The 19,985-nt window shown below is 42.7% G+C and overlaps 1 protein-coding gene across 5 annotated transcripts in view; it reads right to left on the bottom strand.

Moving 5' to 3' along the window:
- The window catches only part of KIAA2012 (KIAA2012 ortholog), a 389,440-nt gene that overhangs the window by 115,884 nt on the left and 253,571 nt on the right, over positions 1-19,985 (bottom strand). For all 5 annotated transcript variants that reach the window (XM_029606277.1, XM_029606281.1, XM_029606279.1 and 2 more), the window contains 2 exons: positions 6,313-6,357; positions 2,552-2,608 (listed from right to left, as the gene is read on the bottom strand). In XM_029606277.1, the coding sequence (XP_029462137.1) occupies positions 2,552-2,608; positions 6,313-6,357 (102 nt within the window). The remainder of the gene's footprint in view (positions 1-2,551; positions 2,609-6,312; positions 6,358-19,985) is intronic.

Raw genomic sequence — 19,985 nt, 5'->3', positions numbered from 1 at the left:
TTTGCTTACCGTAAATGGTGTTTTCCGTAGATAGCAGGGAATTTAGCCATGCATTCCCTCCCACCTCCCTGGACAGCTCTATTCCGTACTACACATCCTAATCCATTAGCTTGGAAAACCAACTGAGGCAGGCTCGAGAAGCGCGGGAAGTGGTGCTCATGCGCACTTCAAAGCTCTTCGAGCTCTGAGAGAAATGCTCTGCCCCATGACATCACGGACGACGCCATCCATCATGCATGGCTAAATTCCCTGCTATCTACAGAAAACACCATTTACGGTAAGCAAACTTGCTTTTTTACATCTTCAACATTTTTAATGGGTGCTTACACTAATAAAAAAAAATAATAAAATGAAAGTATGAAGAAGAATTCCTACTTTTGCATTAAGTTTAATAGAAGACAACTTAAAATGTGGCTATTTGAGAGTTGGCTTCCTGCTAATATGACTCCCTGAATACTCAGGATTAAGGTCCAGTGCTTGAGACGTTTCTATAATGCAATCAAATTGCTTTATTTATTTATTTATTTATTTATTTATTTATTTAAAATCTTTTCTATACCATCGTTAAGCGGGTGCCATCACAACGGTTCACAATAGGGCACAAAAACTATGTTGTATAAAGTGTCTAGAATTCTAACTCTTAAACAGGTGCCATAAAAAATACTGTAACATGATATCATAATAAATACTATTTGGTGAGTGTTATAAGTCAAGTCCAGTTTTTCTTACTCCGCTATAAGATTGGTGTTACTTAACTCTAGTTCTTTGTTGTTTAAAATAAAAGAAGAATTTAGAATATAAAAGAGAAGACACACTTTAAGAAGAAAGGTGTGTGTGTGTGTGGGAGTTTGCCTGACCGCAACTAACATTTCCCTGGGTTCTACTCTCGATTCTCTTTGTGGTATGCTTGCTTGAATAGCCATGTTTTTAAATTTTTTCTGAAGGTTTTGCTGTCTCTTTCCAATCTGATTTCCACCGGCATGGTGTTCCATATTATAGGTCCTGCTAGGGATAGGGCCATAAGGCAAATACATTCTCTTTAGTGCCAGACAACCAGATATGATCTCAAACACTGATTCAGTTCTAATCCCCACAGATGAGAAGAATCAATTTGTCTACACAATCGTGTAATAGTCATTAGACAGTCTATTTTTCTTTTGTGTCCAGTTTCATCGCACACCTTTGACCTTCTGATTCATTAGGAACTGGGATTAGGATCTGGCACCATGAGCTGTCATTAAAAACTACCTGCAATGACAATCCTAGGCCGGGAGGTGGAAGGGGTGGGGGGTGGGTGTGTGTGTCCAAGTTCCAGGACTCATTCCAGAACCCTGAAATCATGAACCCTAAATCCAGCCATCAGGTGTCACTGCTGTGTGATAACTGGGATTCCTTCTTTCTACTACCCTAGGGGCTGTGAGCATTGTCTCCGCAGCAATCCCAACCCTGGTCAGCTTGGACAGTGGAAGACCTGATGCAGGAATCGAACCCAGGTCCTCTGCCTGGAAGTGCACCATTGAGCTACCGGGCTGGCCACAGGCCTGGCGCAATTTGGGGTACATACTGTGCAGGTACAAAGAAGGGCGACCAAAATGATAAAGGGGATGGAACAGCTCCCCTATGAGGAAAGACTAAAGAGGTTAGGACTTAAGAACATAAGAACGTGCCATACTGGGTCAGACAGGGTCCATCAAGCCCAGCATCCTGTTTCCAACAGTGGCCAATCCAGGCCATAAGAACCTGGCAATTACCCAAAAACTAAGTCTATTCTATGTTACCGTTGCTAGTAATAGCAGTGGCTATTTTCTAAGTCAACTTAATTAATAGCAGGTAATAGACTTCTCCTCCAAGAACTTATCCAATCCTTTTTTAAACACCGCTATACTAACTGCACTAACCACATCCTCTGGCAACAAATTCCAGAGTTTAATTGTGCGTTGAGTGAAAAAGAACTTTCTCCAATTAGTTTTAAATGTGCCCCATGCTAACTTCATGAAGTGGCCCCTAGTCTTTCTATTATCTGAAAGAGTAAATAATCGATTCACATCTACCCGTTCTAGACCTTTCATGATTTTAAACACCTCTATCATATCCCCCCTCAGCCGTCTCTTCTCCAAGCTGAAAAGTCCTAACCTCTTTAGTCTTTCCTCATAAGGGAGCTGTTCCATTCCCCTTATGATTTTGGTCGCCCTTCTCTGTACCTTCTCCATCGCAATTATATCTTTTTTGAGATGTGGCGACCAGAATTGTACACAGAATTCAAGGTGCGGTATCACCATGGAGCGATACAGAGGCATTATGACATTTTCCATTTTATTCACCATTCCCTTTCTAATAATTCCCAACATTCTGTTTGCTTTTTTGACTGCCGCAGCACACTGAATCGATGATTTCAATGTGTTATCCACTATGACACCTAGAATTCTTTCTTGGGTGGTAGCACCTAATATGGAACCTAACATTGTGTAACTATAGCATGGGTTTTCTAATCTGAAATTTAATTAGATTGCTATGTTGCATACAATGATAGGGTCAGTAAAACCTCACTTACTGTTCCTGCTATGTTCTCAGTTAGCAAAGGCAGCTTTGTCTGCACCTTAAAATTTTTCTGAAAAGAGAAAAGAATAATTTTATTTGATTAGGAAGAAACAGGAATGTTTGGTATTATTACTACCCAGCTCTCCCTCCCCACCTCTAACTCATTCATAAGAACATAAGAAATTGCCATGCTGGGTCAGACCAAGGGTCCATCAAGCCCAGCATCCTGTTTCCAACAGAGGCCAAACCAGGCCACAAGAACTTGGCAATTACCCAAACACCAAGGGGTAGATTTTATAAAACTATGCCCGCGTGTACTTTTGTTCGTGCACCAGGCGCAAACAAAAGTACGCCGGATTTTATAAGATACACGCGTAGCCGCGCGTATCTTATAAAATCCAGGCACGGCACGCTCAAGGGGGTGCACATTTGTGCATCTTGCTCGTGCCGAGCCCTGCGCGCATTGCCCGTTCCCTCCGAGGCCGCTCCGAAATCGGAGCGGACTCGGAGGGAACTTTCTTTCGGCCTCCCCCCACCTTCCCCTACCTAACCCACCCCCCCCAGCCCTATCTACACCCACACTACCTTTATCGCGAAAGTTACGCCTGCCCCAGGAACAGCTCCCCTATGAGGAAAGACTAAAGAGGTTAGGACTTAAGAAAATAAGAACATGCCATGGGTCAGACAGGGTCCATCAAGCCCAGCATCCTGTTTCCAACAGTGGCCAATCCAGGCCATAAGAACCTGGCAAGTACCCAAAAACTAAGTCTATTCCATGTTACCGTTGCTAGTAATAGCAGTGGCTATTTTCTAAGCCAACTTAATTAATAGCAGGTAATGGACTTCTCCTCCAAGAACTTATCCAATCTTTTTTTAAACACAACTATACTAACTGCACTAACCACATCCTCTGGCAACACATTCCAGAGTTTAATTGTGCGTTGAGTGAAAAAGAACTTTCTCCGATTAGTTTTAAATGTGCCATATGCTAACTTCATGGAGTGCCCCCTAGTCTTTCTATTATCTGAAAGAGTAAATAACCGATTCACATCTACCCGTTCTAGACCTTTCATGATTTTAAACACCTCTATCATATCCCCCCTCAGCTGTCTCTTCTCCAAGCTGAAAAGTCCTAACCTCTTTAGTCTTTCCTCATAAGGGAGCTGTTCCATTCCCCTTATGATTTTGGTCGCCCTTCTCTGTACCTTCTCCATTGCAATTATATCTTTTTTGAGATGCGGCGACCAGAACTGTACACAGTATTCAAGGTGCGGTCTCACCATGAAGCGATACAGAGGCATTATGACATTTTCTGTTTTATTCACCATTCCCTTTCTAATAATTCCCAACATTCTGTTTGCTTTTTTGACTGCCGCAGCACACTGAATCGATGATTTCAATGTGTTATCCACTATGACGCCTAGATCTCTTTCTTGGGTTGTAGCACCTAATATGGAACCCAACATTGTGTAACTATAGCATGGGTTTTTTTCCCTTATGCATCACCTTGCACTTATCCACATTAAATTTCATCTGCCATTTCGATGCCCAATTTTCCAGTCTCACATGGCCTTCCTGCAATTTATCACAATCTGCTTGTGATTTAACTACTCTGAACAATTTTGTATCATCTGCAAATTTTATTACCTCACTCATCGTATTTCTTTCAGCTTGGAGAAGAGACGGCTGTGGGGGGATATGATAGAGGTGTTTAAAATCATGAGAGGTCTAGAACGGGTAAATGTGAATCGATTATTTACTCTTTCGGATAATAGAAAGACTAGGGGGCACTCCATGAAGTTAGCATGGGGCACATTTAAGACTAATCAGGAAAGTTCTTTTTCACTCAACGCACAATTAAACTCTGGAATTTATTGCCAGGGGATGTGGTTAGTGCAGTGGTTAGAGCATTTAGTGTAGCTGGGTTTAAAAAAGGATTGGATAAGTTCTTGGAGGAGAAGTCCATTACCTGCTATTAATTAAGTTGACTTAGAAATTAGCCACTGCTATTACTAGCAATAGTACATGGGATAGACTTAGTTTTTGGGAACTTGTCAGATTCTTATGGCCTGGATTGGCCACTGTTGGAGGCAGGATGCTGGGCTTGATAGACCCTTGGTCTGACCCAGTATGATATGTTCTTATGTGTGAATGAGAGCTTACCTGGAATGTGTGTATGTGAATGGGAGCCTACTTGGGCTTTGTGTGTGTGTGTGTGTGTGTGTGTGTGTGTTTGTGTAGAGAGGGAATTTTTAAAATCCTTATTTGTTTTCATTATTGCTTGGAATATGATGTGACTGCTGTTTTGAAATATTTTATTAGTGTTTGGGAAATTTTGGATATTCTATTCATTAAGTGGTTTGAAATATTTATTCTTTTTATGAATATGGTTTTACTATTATGATGTTTTATATTTCTTCATTTTATTATTTAATGTGTTATGCAGAATGGTAATGCTTCTGTTTTTCCATTCTGCATACAGAGGCTGGTTTGTTGTGGTTCCAGTTCTCTGCTAGTTTCCTTTCCATTTATAATTTTTGGTCTCTTTATTCTGTATTTGGTCAGAGTCAGTCTGTTCTGATTCTGTGATGGAGGTGGGGTATTTTGCTGGCATGTGGCTTCTGTGTAGGGATCTATAGCAGTCTGACTTGTTCTGTTTTCCTAAAAGGAGGTGTATCAGAGTTCTAGGGCATGGTGTAATATGTGCAGTGCTGCCTTTTTGTAGATGTTATTACTGTTTGAGTGCTGGCAGTTAAGAGTTGGAATGGGAGATTTACTATATTGTAATGGAAATTCCATTTATTTATGGCTTTCTGAGGGCAAGCCCACACCCAACACGCATTACAAAAGGTCTAATTCCATATGAGTTTTAAGTGTCATTTTTGCAGAGTTTCTTGGTTGGCACCATAGCAGTGCATGTTTTAAGTGATATTTTTGCCTCAGACTGTACTTTTTATTTTTTCATATAAAATCTGTTTAATTTGTTTAGGTGTATGTATGTGTAGAGGGGGGGGGGGGTTTGAGGGTGGAGGTGGGGGCGTGTGTGCGGGGTGGGGAAATGTATACAGAGCTGTAAGGTTTGCCAGGGTACCTAATACCCTTCCACTGACCATGAGTCTTTGGCAGGGGACAGATGTCAGTTTTTAAAAATATATGGATAGATTTTAAAAGGGCCGCGTGTTCACCCATACACACATGCTATTTTTATTAAGTATGCATGTGTATGTCTGCAGCTTTACATGCACTTGGCAGAGAGATCTAGAATACTTTAATAATGTCAGTTTTACAAGGAATACCTCTGGATGTGTCTGTAACAACACCCCCGAACCCCAACCCACCTCCTGAAAACTCATGCCGAATCAAAGTGTCCCCTTACAATGGTCCATATACTGAGAGTCAGGCTGAACCTTATAAAGAGTCTCTGTCTCTCTCTCACACATATGTGGCCATGCCATTTTTACATGCAAAAGGCTTTTAAAATCTACTTCATAGATTGTTACAGGGAGCTGGGCTTTTTTTTGACAGGCCTAGGACAGAGACTGAATGTACTGGGGTAGGTGGTGGTGGTAGGGGAGTGCAGCACAGTAATTGATTGTACAGGGCAGCCAAAAAAAATAGCTCAGGCCCTGGCTGGCTCCAGACACAACCCCTGATACATTGTTGTGCTGCGACTGCTGAGTAATGAGGTAGGGATCCCTCAGCTCAATTCTAGTCTGAAATTTAATTAGACTGCTATGTTGCATACAATGATAGGGTCAGTAAAACCTCACTTACTGTTCCTGCTATGTTCTCAGTTAGCACAGGCAGCTTAAAATTTTTCTGAAAAGAGAAAAGAATAATTTTATTTGATTAGGAAGAAACAGGAATATTTGGTATTATTACTACCCAGCTCTCCCTCCCCACTGCTAACTCATTCATAAGAACATAAGAACATAAGAAATTGCCATGCTGGGTCAGACCAAGGGTCCATCAAGCCCAGCATCCTGTTTCTAACAGAGGCCAAACCAGGCCACAAGAACCTGGCAATTACCCAAACACCAAGGGGTAGATTTTATAAAACTACGCCCGTGTGTACTTTTTTTTTATAAGATACACACGTAGCCGCGCGTATCTTATAAAATCCAGGCTTGACACACGCAAGGGGGTGCACATTTGTGCACCTTGCTCGCGCCAAGCCCTGCGTGCACTGCCCGTTCCCTCCGAGGCCGCTCTGAAATCGGAGCGGCCTCGGAGGGAACTTTCTTTCGGCCTCCCCTCACCTTCCCCTCCCTTCCCCTCCCTAACCCACCCCCCCAGCCCTATCTACACCCCCACTACCTTTATCGCGAAAGTTACGCCTGCCCCAGGCAGGTGTAACTCTCGCGCGCTGGCCTGCTGCTGCGCGATTCCCTGGCCCGGGAGAGATTTCGGAGGCCTTGGCCACACCTCCAAAATGCCCCCTGGCCAGAACCATGCCCACGTCCACGCCCGGAACGCCCCCGAATGACGCGCCGCCGCAACACGCCCCCCCAGGAAAGCCCCGGGACTTATGCACGTCGCCGAGCCTTTGCAAAATAGGCTCAGTGAGCGCAGGGTTTTTTTGAAAGGGTTACGCGCATAGCTTATGCGCATAACCTTTTTAAAATCTACCCCTAAGACAGTTATGGCTAACCTATGACACGCCTGTGTGGCCCCGGAAGTAAACATTGCCGGAGCCGCGTGGGCAGGAAGGAGGAGGAGCATCAGCGCCTGCAGAAGAGGAGCAGCGCTTACGGGCCGCTGCGAATCCCAAGTCGCAGCGGCCCGAGAAGTGGAAGAAGCCCGGTAGCAGGGCTGCCGCGGCCTGAGAAGATCAGGGCCGCTGCAGAGCCCATCCTGCGGCGACCCACGAAGAGGAGGCCCAGAGGTGAGAGAGAGGCTGAGGGTCTGTAGAGGGTGTGTGTGTGTATGAGATGAGTTGAGATGAGTTGAGAGATTGTGTGTGAGAGTGAGAACCTGAATGTTTGCAGAGACAGCATGTGAGAGCCTCTGTGTGTGTGTGAGAGACATCATGTGACAGTGAGAGCCTGTGCTTGAGCAAGACAGGATGTGGGAGTGAGAGAGAGCCTGTGTGGGTGAGAGTCAGACAGCATGTGCCAGTGAGAGACTGTGTGTATGAATGATTGTATGAGAGAGAGCATGTGACAGTGAGAGCCTGTGTGTGTGTGAGAGAGAGAAATGCATGTGAGAATGAGAACCTGACTGTGTGTTTGAGGGAAGAAGATGGAGAGAAAAGAAACAGAAAAAAAGACAATATAAAAAGAATTGGCAAAAAAAATAAGAAAGGGAAGGTGGAAAAAAATAAGAAAGGGAAGGTGGAAAAAAAAAAGCCTGTGACCAACCAATTAGAAAACTAAGATCAGACAGCAAAGGTAAAAAAAAATAAAAATTACTTTTTAGTGATTGGCACATGTAATCTTTGGGAATGTGCAAGAATAGCACTTTCTCTCAGCGGATCTCACAATGTACGAGATCAGCATGGAGAAAGTGGAAGCCCACGGGGCCTGCACAGAGGAGGCAGCAGAATGGGCTTCAGTGTCAGTAGCAGCAATCAGCACCTCCCCAATAGCCATGTGGCAGCAGTGACAGTGGCAGCAGAGGAATGAGAGAGGTTCCGAGGTTGCTGTCAAAAGAGAGGGGGGTCTGCCTTTAGCGTATACATGTGTATGAATGGGACTTTGCCTGCGGGTGTATGTGTGTGAATGCATGGGTGCCTGCCTGGGGGTCAGTGTGTGTGTGTGTGTGTGTGTGAGAATGACTGGGAGCTTGCCTGGGTGTGTGTGTTTGTGTGTATGTAAGGGAGCCAGTGAGTGTGAGAGCATGAGTGTGTATGAGAAAATCCAAGGGAATAAGAGTTGTGTGAGTGTGGGAGGTGTGTGGAGGGGGAGAGAGTGTCTTAGAGCCTGAGAGTGTGTCAGTGTCAGTGAGAGTGAGAGGTTATGATGGATATAAGAGCATGAATGTGTATGTATGTGACAGTGTATGTGTGAGAGAGAATGGACATGTGAGTATGTGTGAGAGAGAGAGGATAACCTCCTAATCCTCGACAATATCAGGATGACTGGAAATCAAGAGCTCCCACAGAAGGGGACAGCAGGGGCTTTTTAAAATCCTTATTAGTTTTAATTGAAGATTTAGCCATGGAAATTCAGCAACAAATAGTCACTAAGCAGGTAAGGTAAAGAATTATTTGTTTTTGCTTTATTAATAAATACAGTACATATATTACAATTATAATGTTTTGTTATTAATTAGAGCTACAAATATCACAAAAGTATGGATTTTTCTAGAAGTGACACACCACCTGAGTTATGCTTGTTTTTTTTGTGAATTTTGACACACTGAGCTCAAAAGGTTAGCCATCACTGCCCTAAGAAGTTCCCATGCTACTGATGCAATTAATAGCAGTGGCTATTCCCTAAGTAAACTTGATTAATAGCAGTTAATGGACTTCTCCTCCAAGTACTTATCCAAACCTTTTTTGAACCCAGCTACACTAACTGCATTAACCACATCCTCTGGCAACAAATAATTGTGCGTTGAGTGAAAAAGAATTTTCTCCGATTAGTCTTAAATGTGCTACTTGCTAACTTCACGGAATGCCCCCTAGTCCTTCTATTATTCGAAAGTGTAAATAACCGATTCAGATCAACTTGTTCAAGCCCTCTCATGATCTTAAAGATCTCTATCATATCCCCCCTCAGCCGTCTCTTCTCCAAGCTGAACAGCCCTAACCTCTTCAGCCTTTCCTCATAGGGGAGCTCTTCCATCCCCTTTATCATTTTGGTTGCCCTTCTCTGTACCTTCTTCATCGCAACTATATCTTTTTTGAGATGCGGTGACCAGAATTGTACACAGAATTCAAGGTGTGGTCTCACCATGGAGTGATATAAAAGCATTATGACATTTTCCGTTTTATTAACCATTCCCTTCCTAATAATTCCTAACATTCTGTTTGCTTTTTTGACTGCTGCAGCACACTGAGCCGACGATTTTAAAGTATTATCCCCTATGATGCCTAGATCTTTTTCCTGGATGGTAGCTCCTAATATGGAACCTAACATCGTGTAACTACAGTAAGGGTTATTTTTCCCTATGTGCAACACCTTGCACTTGTCCACATTAAATTTCATCTGCCATTTGGATGCCCAATCTTCCAGTTTTGCAAGGTCCTCCTGTAATGTATCAGAATCCGCTTGTGATTTAATTACTCTGAATAATTTTGTATCATCCGCAAATTTGATAACTTCACTCGTCATATTCCTTTCCAGATCATTTATATATATATATATATATATATTGAAAAGCACTGGTCCAAGTACAGATCCCTGAGGCACTCCACTGTTTACCCTTTTCCACTGAGAAAATTGTCCATTTAATCCTACTCTCTGTTTCCTGTCTTTTAACTTCTAACTTCTGACAGCCTCTTAACCTCACTGGCAGGTTGACTTTCCCTACAAGTGTACAGCAATAAACTAGCGCTCTCTACACCTTTCAGAAGGCAACCATATTTTTTATTTACATTATTTTTAATCTCTCCATGGCTGCTCCATGAAGCAGCTTGTCCTAGAACACCCAAGTCTACATTTTCAGAAATGCTCAGGCTAAGGTCCAAAGTGGATGAAAAGATAGTGCTGGGAAATGGTTTTAGATATTTTAGGAACCCCAGAACATATCAGGCAAGGGGAAGCCTATTCCAACAAGAGGGGCTCCACCTCAACTAAGGTGGAACTTGGCTGCTGGCACTAATATTTAAAAAGAAGACAGAGCAGCTTTTAAACTAGATCATGGGGAAAAACTGACAGTTGCTCAGAAATGCATGGTTCAGAATGAGGTATCTTCAAAGGATATTGGCAAAACAGGGAAACTAGAATATCCTGCTAGATAGATTGTGGTAAAAGCTGAAGTAATGCAGATTGTGAAATCAAATAAAAAATATATTCTAAATTGTCTGTATGTAAATGACAGAAGTCTAAAAAATAAAACTGGAGAGTTAAAACAGATGGCACTAAATGAAGATATCTATAACAGGCAGCTCAGAGACTTGATGGAAGGAGGATAATAAAAAGGGCACAGAGGTTGATATTCAAACTGTTTGTCTGGGTAACTTTTGGAGCTACTCAGTCAGACAAGACTCAAGATTTAAATATTTCTCCTGTTTTATCCAGAAATCTGAGTAGGTGCAAGGGATCACCTTGGGTCATCAAATGTTTAAATATGCGGCCTTTGCTGATGACATCCTGGTTTTTCTCACAGACTCTATTAAATCATTGGACTCCTTACTTGGTATCTTCTTGAATTTTGGCATTTTTTCGGGGTTTCCATTAAATAAGGAGAAATCTGAAGCTCTGGCTTTTCTGGAATCTCCCAAAAAGCAAAGCGGAAGCCGATCAATAATGCTGGAAAGCAGGACAAACAGTAGTGATCGGTGTGTCAAGGGATTCTTTATTGGAATATGCCCGACTCTGGCCGAGTTTCGCTCATGCAGGAGCTGCCTCAGGGGCTACTGTTCCAATGGTTATTTTTCATATGTCACACTTCAATGTGAGAGCAACACAAAATATTGATTAGAATTCTTGATGATTAAAGTGCAATCAGTGGCTTCGATGAGAAATCCAAAGTTGGTTCATTATTTTTTTATTTATTTAAAAACTTTTCTATACCGTCGTTCAGTGATGCATCATCACAGCGGTTCACATTTAGGCACAAAATAGGTTTGGTTTGCTTTCTAAGTTATCCATGGGGTGCCAATATTTTACGGTTACATAGTTCATAATATACTCTAAATGAGAAGTGTGTTTGAGATACTGTTTATATGATTCTGTGGTAATCATATGTGATAACTGTTTTAATTTAAAATTTAATTATGATTAAAGCAATAAAATAACATTCTGCTTTTTATAGGTGACTTTCCGCTTTAGGTATTTGTTGTTATTCAGCGACCTCACTGTGAAATGCTTTTTTGAATAGCCAAGTTTTTAAGCTTTTCTTGAAGAGTTTTAGTTCTTTCATAAGTCTAAGCTCAAGTGGTAATGTGTTCCATAATAACGGTCCTGCCAAGGATAGTGCTCTCTCTCTAACTTGAGTCAATTTTGCTGTTTTGACTGATGGAATGGTTAGTAGTGCTTTATTGGCTGATCTGAGGTTTCTTTGAGGGACATGTAATTGTAGAGCAGTGTTTAGCCAGTCGGCATTTTCGTCGTTTATTAGTTTATGAACTGTGCAAAGTGCTTTGAATTGGACTCTTTGTTCAATTGGGAGCCAGTGCAAATCTGCAAGTGTTTGGGTGATGTGATCTCTTCTTCCTTTTCCAGTTAGTATTCTTGCAGCCGAGTTCTGTAGTATTTGTAGTGGCCTGATTGTGGTGTATGGTAAACCTAAGAAAAGTGTGTTACAGTAGTCCGTGCTAGCAAATATTAGTGCCTGTAGTACTGTGCGAAAGTGATCTTGAGTTAATAAGGGTTTTAGTCTTCTAAGGATCATTAGTTTGGCATAGCCCTCTAATTATGTTTCTGTTTCGCATAGTTTGTGGAAAAAAAAAAACCTATGCGAAACAGAAACATAATGAACCAACTTTGGATTTCTCATCGAAGCGAAGCTCGGCCAGAGTCGGGCATATTCCAGTAAAGAATTCCTTGACACACCGATCACTACCGTTTGTCCTGATTTTCTGGAATCTCTTAAGGAGCGGTGGGATGGTCATTTTCCTTTACATTGGGCGGCTGGGGGGATTAAATACTTGGGTTTACAGATATCCACTAATTTATTGGCTCTCTATCAGTTAAACATTTCCAAATTATTGGTATTTTCCAGGGATAAGGCATGGCAGAATTTACCACCTTCACTGGGAGGCCGAATTAACCTTTTTAAAATGATCATCCTCCCAAAGTGGCTCTATGCGTTTCAAAATCTTCCACCACAGCTGAAACACAGGGATATTTTACATATGGACAAGTTGCTCCGCCATTTTATTTGGTGAGGGAAGAAATCGAGGATTCCCTTGGCTTGGCTGAAGGAAAAATGGGATCAGGGTGGAATGGGTGCTCTGGATTTACGCATCGTATGGGAATGGTTACTGGACAAATCCCGGTATGTTAAATTACAGGATCTGCGCTATGTATTGCAGGCCTCATCTTTGCAGCTCCCGAAACATTTCTCTCATAGTATACTAGTAACTCCTTTATGAGGGGCTTGGAAGCATTTAACCAAACTTTTAAAAACATCAAGCTCTTTCTCGCCTTTACTACCTATCCATGGAAATCTAGACTTCACTACCAGATCTCACTTGAGGGTTTTCCATCTGTGGGCGAACAAGGGTATTATACAATTGTCTCATGTCCTGGATGAGGAGGGTCGGATGCTATCCTTTTCGGGATTGAAAGAGAAATATGAGCTGAATGATACTAATATTTTGCCTACTTTCGATTACGTCATTATATTGGATCCCTACTGCAGGATTCATCAAAATCTCCAGTTTTCAATTTATTTGATAATTTTTTTTCTCTTTGAAGATTTCTCACCTTTATCTTTACCTTCTTTGTATAAAGCACTTGGGAAGTTAAATAGGGTTGACACTTGTCAAATCTCTGCGGATCGGTGGGATAGAGAGGATTCTTTTTTTATAGACTCTCAAATTATACAATCTGGCTTCAAATATATATCAGACATATCAATGAATATGTATTTCAGGGAAATGCATTATAAATTTCTACGGCGAGCCAATGTATCCCAACAATTGGCTTTTCAGGTAAAACTCTCTCTCTCTGTCATGGCTGTCGGGTGCAGTGGTCCGCAACCGGGGCCAAGTACCTACCTGTGGCATCGGGCCACTGCTGAGGCTCCTGCTGGAGCAGGCAGCCCCCTCCGACGCTTTCTCCGTGGCCGCTGCCGCTGCTAAGCCCAGCCGCATGGTTCCTGCTCTTCCGGGCTGACTCCTCTCCCTCCGGGTTGAATAGAGCCATGCACGCGGCTGAAGATTAGATTTAAAGGGGCCACGACAGGAAGTTGTTGTGGCTCCTTCCTGAGACTCCTCCCTCGGCTCAGGTATTTAAGGCAAGGTCTGCTCCTCAGAGCTTGCCTTGGTATTGAGGTTTCTAGTCTGGTTGGTTCCTGAGCTCCTGGTTCCCACTTCCTGGTCTTGTTCCTGTTCTTCCGTCCTACTTCTGCTCTCCTCTCTCATTGGACTGATTCTTCTGGACTGACTCTTGGACCGGCTTCCGAACATTCTCCTGGCTTGACCCTGGACCGGCTTCTGACCATTCTCCTGGCTTGCTCCTGGGCCGGCTTACGACCCTTCTCCTGGCTTGGACCTTGGACCGGCTTCCAACCCTTCGCCTTATTGGACCATTGGACCGGCTTTGTGACCATTCTTCGACCTCCACTCCTGGACTAACGTATGACCTGCTGGAGGCGCCAGCTGTCTGGAATCCTCGACCTACAGGAGGTGCCTGCATCCAGACCCATCTTCAGCAATTCTCCTAAGTCCAAGTGGCCTGGGTCCCTATGGGCTCCTCCTGGGGGGACCACGAGCTTCCAGTGGCGAAGTACTCGTTCAACTGCTGATACACCTGGCCTTGCCTTCCGACGGTAGGGACCTAAGAGGGTTGATTCTCTCCTAGGTAGCGCTAACTCTACCTCGGTTCAAGGGTCCACCTCCTGATTCGTAACACTCTCAAGCCTATGTGAAGAATGCTCTACAAGTATGAGTAATTTATCTCACGCCTTTTGGGTATGTCCCCCATTTAATTGTTTTTGGGGAAAAATTGTGGCTTATTTAGAGAATTTGTTAGGGGTACAGAACCCCTTCACTCCAAAACTATTGCTATTTGATTGCCTCCATCCCCTAAGTATTCAGGGATTAGGTAATTGCCTGTTTGTCAAAAAAGCGTATGCTGTGGCAAAAAAATTAATTGTATTGTATTGGCGGGGGGAGGGAGGTTCCTTCCTTCTGGCACTGGAGGAACTTGCTTCATACTATGATGCAAATGGATAATATGGGATCCCAGGCATCGTTTAAGTTACGGAGGAATTTTCTGTCTGTCTGGGAATGTTATATTCAATTTCTGCCACACCGTATTCATAGTCTAATTTTGAACGCTTGAGTGATGTGTTTCTGTATACTATGGTTTCACAATAACCCTGGTTGCCTCTGTATGTTCTTGGCTTTGTGGGTGGGGTTGAGGTGGGTAGGAGGGAGGGAAGGTTACTGTAATGTTTGTTCCTTGTATGGTATTGAATAATGTTCATCTTACTGCCTCTTGGAGTGCATCAGAACCCAGTGTACGCCAAAAATTGTTTTGTTACTTTTCTTAATAAAACTATTTGAACATAAATATTTCTCCCACTGACTGGCTAAATTTTGTCTGGGTAATTCATTACTTGCATGAAATTTAGAAGGATGAAAAGAGGTGGTGTAGGCATTCTGGGGGCATGGTTACATGTTAACCAGGGAGTGCTGATATTCTGTACTACCTGGCTACAGCTAGCCAGTAAGTCTGGTTGGAAAAATACCTTTCCTAAAGTTACCTGGGTAACTTTAACTGGTTATATTCAGCAGACCACATAACTTGCTAAGTTCTGCTTACTATCAAATTAAACGTACCCAGATAACTTTCCTGTACACTGGTCCACTGAATATCAACTTCTGTGATACCCCGGTACAAATTGTATTGAAATAACAGGGCAGATCAAACTGGTGGAAGGGTGGCACTATATATTAAGGATGACAGTCAAGATGGATAAAAGTCCTGCAGGAAACAATGTACTATAGAATCTTTTTGGATAGAAATTCTATGTGTGACAAGAAAAAATTATAGCAGTGGGTGTATACTACCATCCAACTGACCAGAATGAAGAAACAGATAGTGAAATGCTAACAGAAATTAGAAAGGCAAATAAAATTGTCACTACAGTAATAATGGGAGATTTCATCTACACCAGAATTGATTGGGTAAATGTCTCATTAGGATATGCCAGGGAGGCAATGTTTCTAGATGCCACAAATGACTGCTTCATAGTGCAGCTGGTCCTAGAACCAAGAGGAAGAATTAATTTAGATGAAGTCCTGCATGGGAACACAGGATGTGCTGTAAATGGAGCTAATGATTAATATAGAGAAGACAGAATTCCTACATTTAGAATGGAAAAAAAATATGGAGATCTCACAGAGCCCTATCACACTCAATAACAACAAACAAATAATACTAGCAGAGAAAGTACGGAATCTAGGAGTAATAATTGACACAGAACTAAGCTTAAAACAGCATATATCCCTAAAAGTAAAGGAAGGATACGCCAAACTCATGGTCCTCAAAAGACTTAAATCACTTCTAACAACAGCCAACTTTCGATCAGTACTACAGGCATTGATATTCGCAAGCACTGATTATTGTAATGCCCTTCTACTGGGTTTACCATACACCTCACTAAGACCACTGCAAATCTTGCAAAACACAGCTGCAAGAGTCCTAACTGGCAAGAGTAAAAGAGACCACATCACTGAAACACTGGCTGAATTACACTGGCTTCCCATTGAACAAAGAATACAGTACAAAACGCTATGCACCATACACAAATTAATACACAACGAAAACGCAGACTGGCTAAACACGGCCCTTCGTGTACACATCCCCAACAGAAACTTAAGATCAGCCAACAAAGCACTCCTAACTATTCCATCAGTCAAAACAGCACTACTAACCCAGGTAAGAGAGAGAGCATTATCCCTAGCGGGACCCATACTATGGAACTCCATGCCCCTGGAGTTAAGATTACAAAGAGAAAACAAAACATTTAGGAAAAATCTAAAAACCTGGCTGTTTAAACAAGCTTTTCAAAAAGAGAAGGGAGAATAGAAACCAGGGAAGCGCAAGGAACACCCATATACACAACAGTAATCACCTAGGGGCGGATTTTCAGAGCCCTGCTCGCCTAAATCCGCCCAAAACCGGGCGGATTTAGGTGAGCAGGGCCCTGCGCGCCGGTGAGCCTATTTTACATAGGCCTACTGGCGCGCGCAGAGCCCCGGGACTCGCGTAAGTCCCGGGGTTCTCCGAGGGGGGCGTGTCGGGGGCGTGTCGGGGGCGTGCCCGGTCGTCGCGGCGTTTCGGGGGCGTGTCGGCAGCGTTTTGGGGGCGGGTATGGGGGCGTGGCTATGGCCCGGGGCGGTCCGGGGGCGTGGCCACGCCCTCCGTACCCGCCCCGGCGCGCAAGAGGCCCGCTGGCACGCGGGGATTTACTTCTCCCTCCGGGAGGCGTAAATCCCCGGAGAAAGGTAAGGGGGGGGGTGTAGACAGGGCCGGGCGGGTGGGTTAGATAGAGGAAGGGAGGGGAAGATGAGGGGAGGGCGTTAGAGGATTCCTCCAAGGCCGCTCTGATTTCAGAGCGGCCTTGGAGGGAACGGGGGTAGGCAGCGCGGCTCGGTGCGCGCCGGCTATACAGAATTCATAGCCTTGTGCGCGCCGATCCAGGATTTTAGTGCTTTTGCTTGCGCCTGATGCGCCAGCAAAAGTACGCCTATTCGCGTTTTTTGAAAATCTACCCCTTAGTGTGTAGTTTTTTTTGTTTTTTGTTTTAATGGAGAACGCATCACTAAAGGATAAGTTACAATTATAAAACGAGTCTTGTACTCAAAACTGCCATAGAATTGACCTGGACATGATGTTTTTCAAATTTATCAATTTACATTTATTAAAAACTATGTTACCGAACGTTATGGCATCTATGTAAACTGAAAGATTTTAATTGCATTACTTTATGTGCCTTACTGTAAACCGTTGTGACGGTAGCCACCTTAACGACGGTATAGAAAAGATTTTAAATAAATAAATAAATAAAGGGTAACAGTGGTAAGGCCGCTTAGTAATAGTGATCACATAACAATCAACTGTACATAATCACTGGAGGGAGAATATTGTGCAACTACTGTAGCAGCATTTACATTTAAAAAGGAAGACTACAATAAAATGAGGAAATTATTTGGAAAAAAACTAAAAAGAATGGTTGAAAAATGTTAAAAATTCACATGAGGTTTGGATATACTATTTTTAAATAATGTTGGAAGCCCAAATAAAATGTATTCCATATATTAAAAAAGGAAGGAAGACCAATTGATTGTCAGCATGGTTAAATGATGAGGTGAAAGAGGCAACTAAAGACAAAAGTGTATCTTTCACAAAAATGGATAGCAGATTCAAATGAGGAAAATAGGAAAAAGTAGAAGCATTGGCATGTTAGATGTAAATCATTAATAAGACAGGCCAAAAACAATTTTGAAAAGAAGCTTGCCATATTCCTTCCACTCCCAACCTCTCCTATCTTCTTAGCGCTGGTAACCCTTTTTCCAATTTATCACGTCCCTGCTTAAGGATTAAGTTAACATTATTACCCCCTAGTTCAATGTAACTCACCCATGTTCCATGTAAACCGATGTGATATGACTTTCGTCATGAACGTCGGTATAGAATATAATTAAATAAATAAATAAATAGAAGCAAAAATGAATAATAAAAATACTTTTTCAAGTACATTCAAAGCAAGGAGCCTGTGAGGGAGTCAGCTGGATCATTAGATGCCCAAGGGGTAAAACTGGCTCTCAAGGTGGACAAGGGTATCAAAGAAAAACCAAATTAATTCTTTTGCTTCAGTATTTCCTGAGGAAGATGTTGGAGAGATGTCCACAGTGGAAGTGTTCTTTGATGGTAATGGTTTAGAAGAATGGAAGCAAATCACAGTGAAACTGGAAAATGCAATAGAATAAACGGATAAACCAAATAGTAACAAATCACCAAGACCAGGTAGTGTTCACCCCTGGGTTCTGAAAGAACTCATATATGAAACTGCAGACCTGTTACTAGTCATCTATAATCTATCATTAAAATCAGTCACACTACCTGAAGGCTAGATAGTGGATAAAGTAACTCCAATATTTATTTCATTTTATAATTCTTTTTATTATCAAAATGAAAATGAACATTTTACAATTTATACAGCAAGCAAAACATTTCACATTATCCATGAGTCACAGAATATACATACACAAGATAATTTTCAAAGGAAAATATAAATGTATCATACTATCGTAGAAATTTTAAAAGTCCATTTACCCATGTTGAGTGCACTTAACGCGGATAAATCTTATTGACAATTCAATAGCATATATTGTAGGAATTTTCAAAGAAAATCTTTAGTAAATGACCCCCTTTGTTACAAATGAATGAAACCTTCCATATAAGGGCAGGTATAATCTTTTGCCTAAAGGTTTATAAAATTCTGTCAAAATCCATCTGGGGTCTTAGCCAGTTTGGCATTATTTATGATATTCTCTGTTTCAAACGGTGTGATGGGAGCATTCAACTTACATAGTTGAGTTTCTGAGATCTTAGCTAAAGAAGCAGCTAGTAAATATGACATGATATCACTTAAAGAGTGTAGTTGTACTTTTTACAAGGTTGAGTAATAGCAATGAAAAATTGCACACAGCTCTGCATCAGAATTAACAACCCTACCAGAAGCATGTTTCATAGAATCAATGTATTTAGGGCCAGTCTGTTACAATGGGTGGCTTGTGGAACAGAACCATGTGCTGCCACATTCACCCCTGGCATGGAAGGGCCTCTCTCTGCAGTGGGGACACTGCTAGCATTTGCGCGCACAAGGAAGCGGTGTGCAGTACTCAGACACCATCTTTCCTGAGCTCCTTCTTCGGCTGCTCTATGCGTGCACAGCACGCTTCAAGACTTAAAGGGGCCACAATGGGAAAAGTCCCCACAGAGCCCTTTTGATGACATCATCAGCCTGCCTGGGACGCCTTAAATAGGCAGGCTAATGACATCATCACTCTGCCTACTTAAGGCACCCCAGGACTTTGCATTGGTGCCTCAGCAACAGGCCTCTTGCTTTGCAGTGCGTATTGCTCTTGTTCCTGGTTCTTGATTGTCTCAGTGTTCCTGTGTTCCTAGTTCCAGTGGCTCATCCAGCCTTCCTTGTCCAGCCTTGCCACGTTATTTTACTCTTGTCCAGCAGTGTTTTCTCCTCTTTGTCTCGTCCAGTGATCTCTGTATGTCTCTGTCTATTTTTGGCCTGATTCTCCAGAGCTTGACTTCTTGCCTAGACTTGGCCACAATTGCCCACTGCCTGGACTGGACTTGACCATATTTGTCTGCAGCTGGCCCTGATCTTGGTCTGTCTCCAACTCCTTCAGTCTGCTGCCTGTTCTGACCCTGGTGTACCCTCAGACTCTTGCTTACCAGACTACCTTAGGGACCCACCTATGCCCTGCTGGACTCCAGAACCCAAGGGCTCAACCTGCGGGGAGATGGCTGGTATAGGTGAAGCTCCAGCCTGTCTGCTACAGGCCTACGCTGACAGCGTTTGCCAGCTGTCAGTGTAGGCCTCGTAGGTTTGTCTACAAGGCTGCATCAGCTACACCA

Source organism: Rhinatrema bivittatum, chromosome 6 (genome assembly GCF_901001135.1).
Source record: "Rhinatrema bivittatum chromosome 6, aRhiBiv1.1, whole genome shotgun sequence".
Classification (NCBI taxonomy): domain Eukaryota; kingdom Metazoa; phylum Chordata; class Amphibia; order Gymnophiona; family Rhinatrematidae; genus Rhinatrema; species Rhinatrema bivittatum.
The sequence above is the reverse complement of the archived record's forward strand: the minus strand, read 5'-3'. Positions and strand labels throughout refer to the sequence as shown.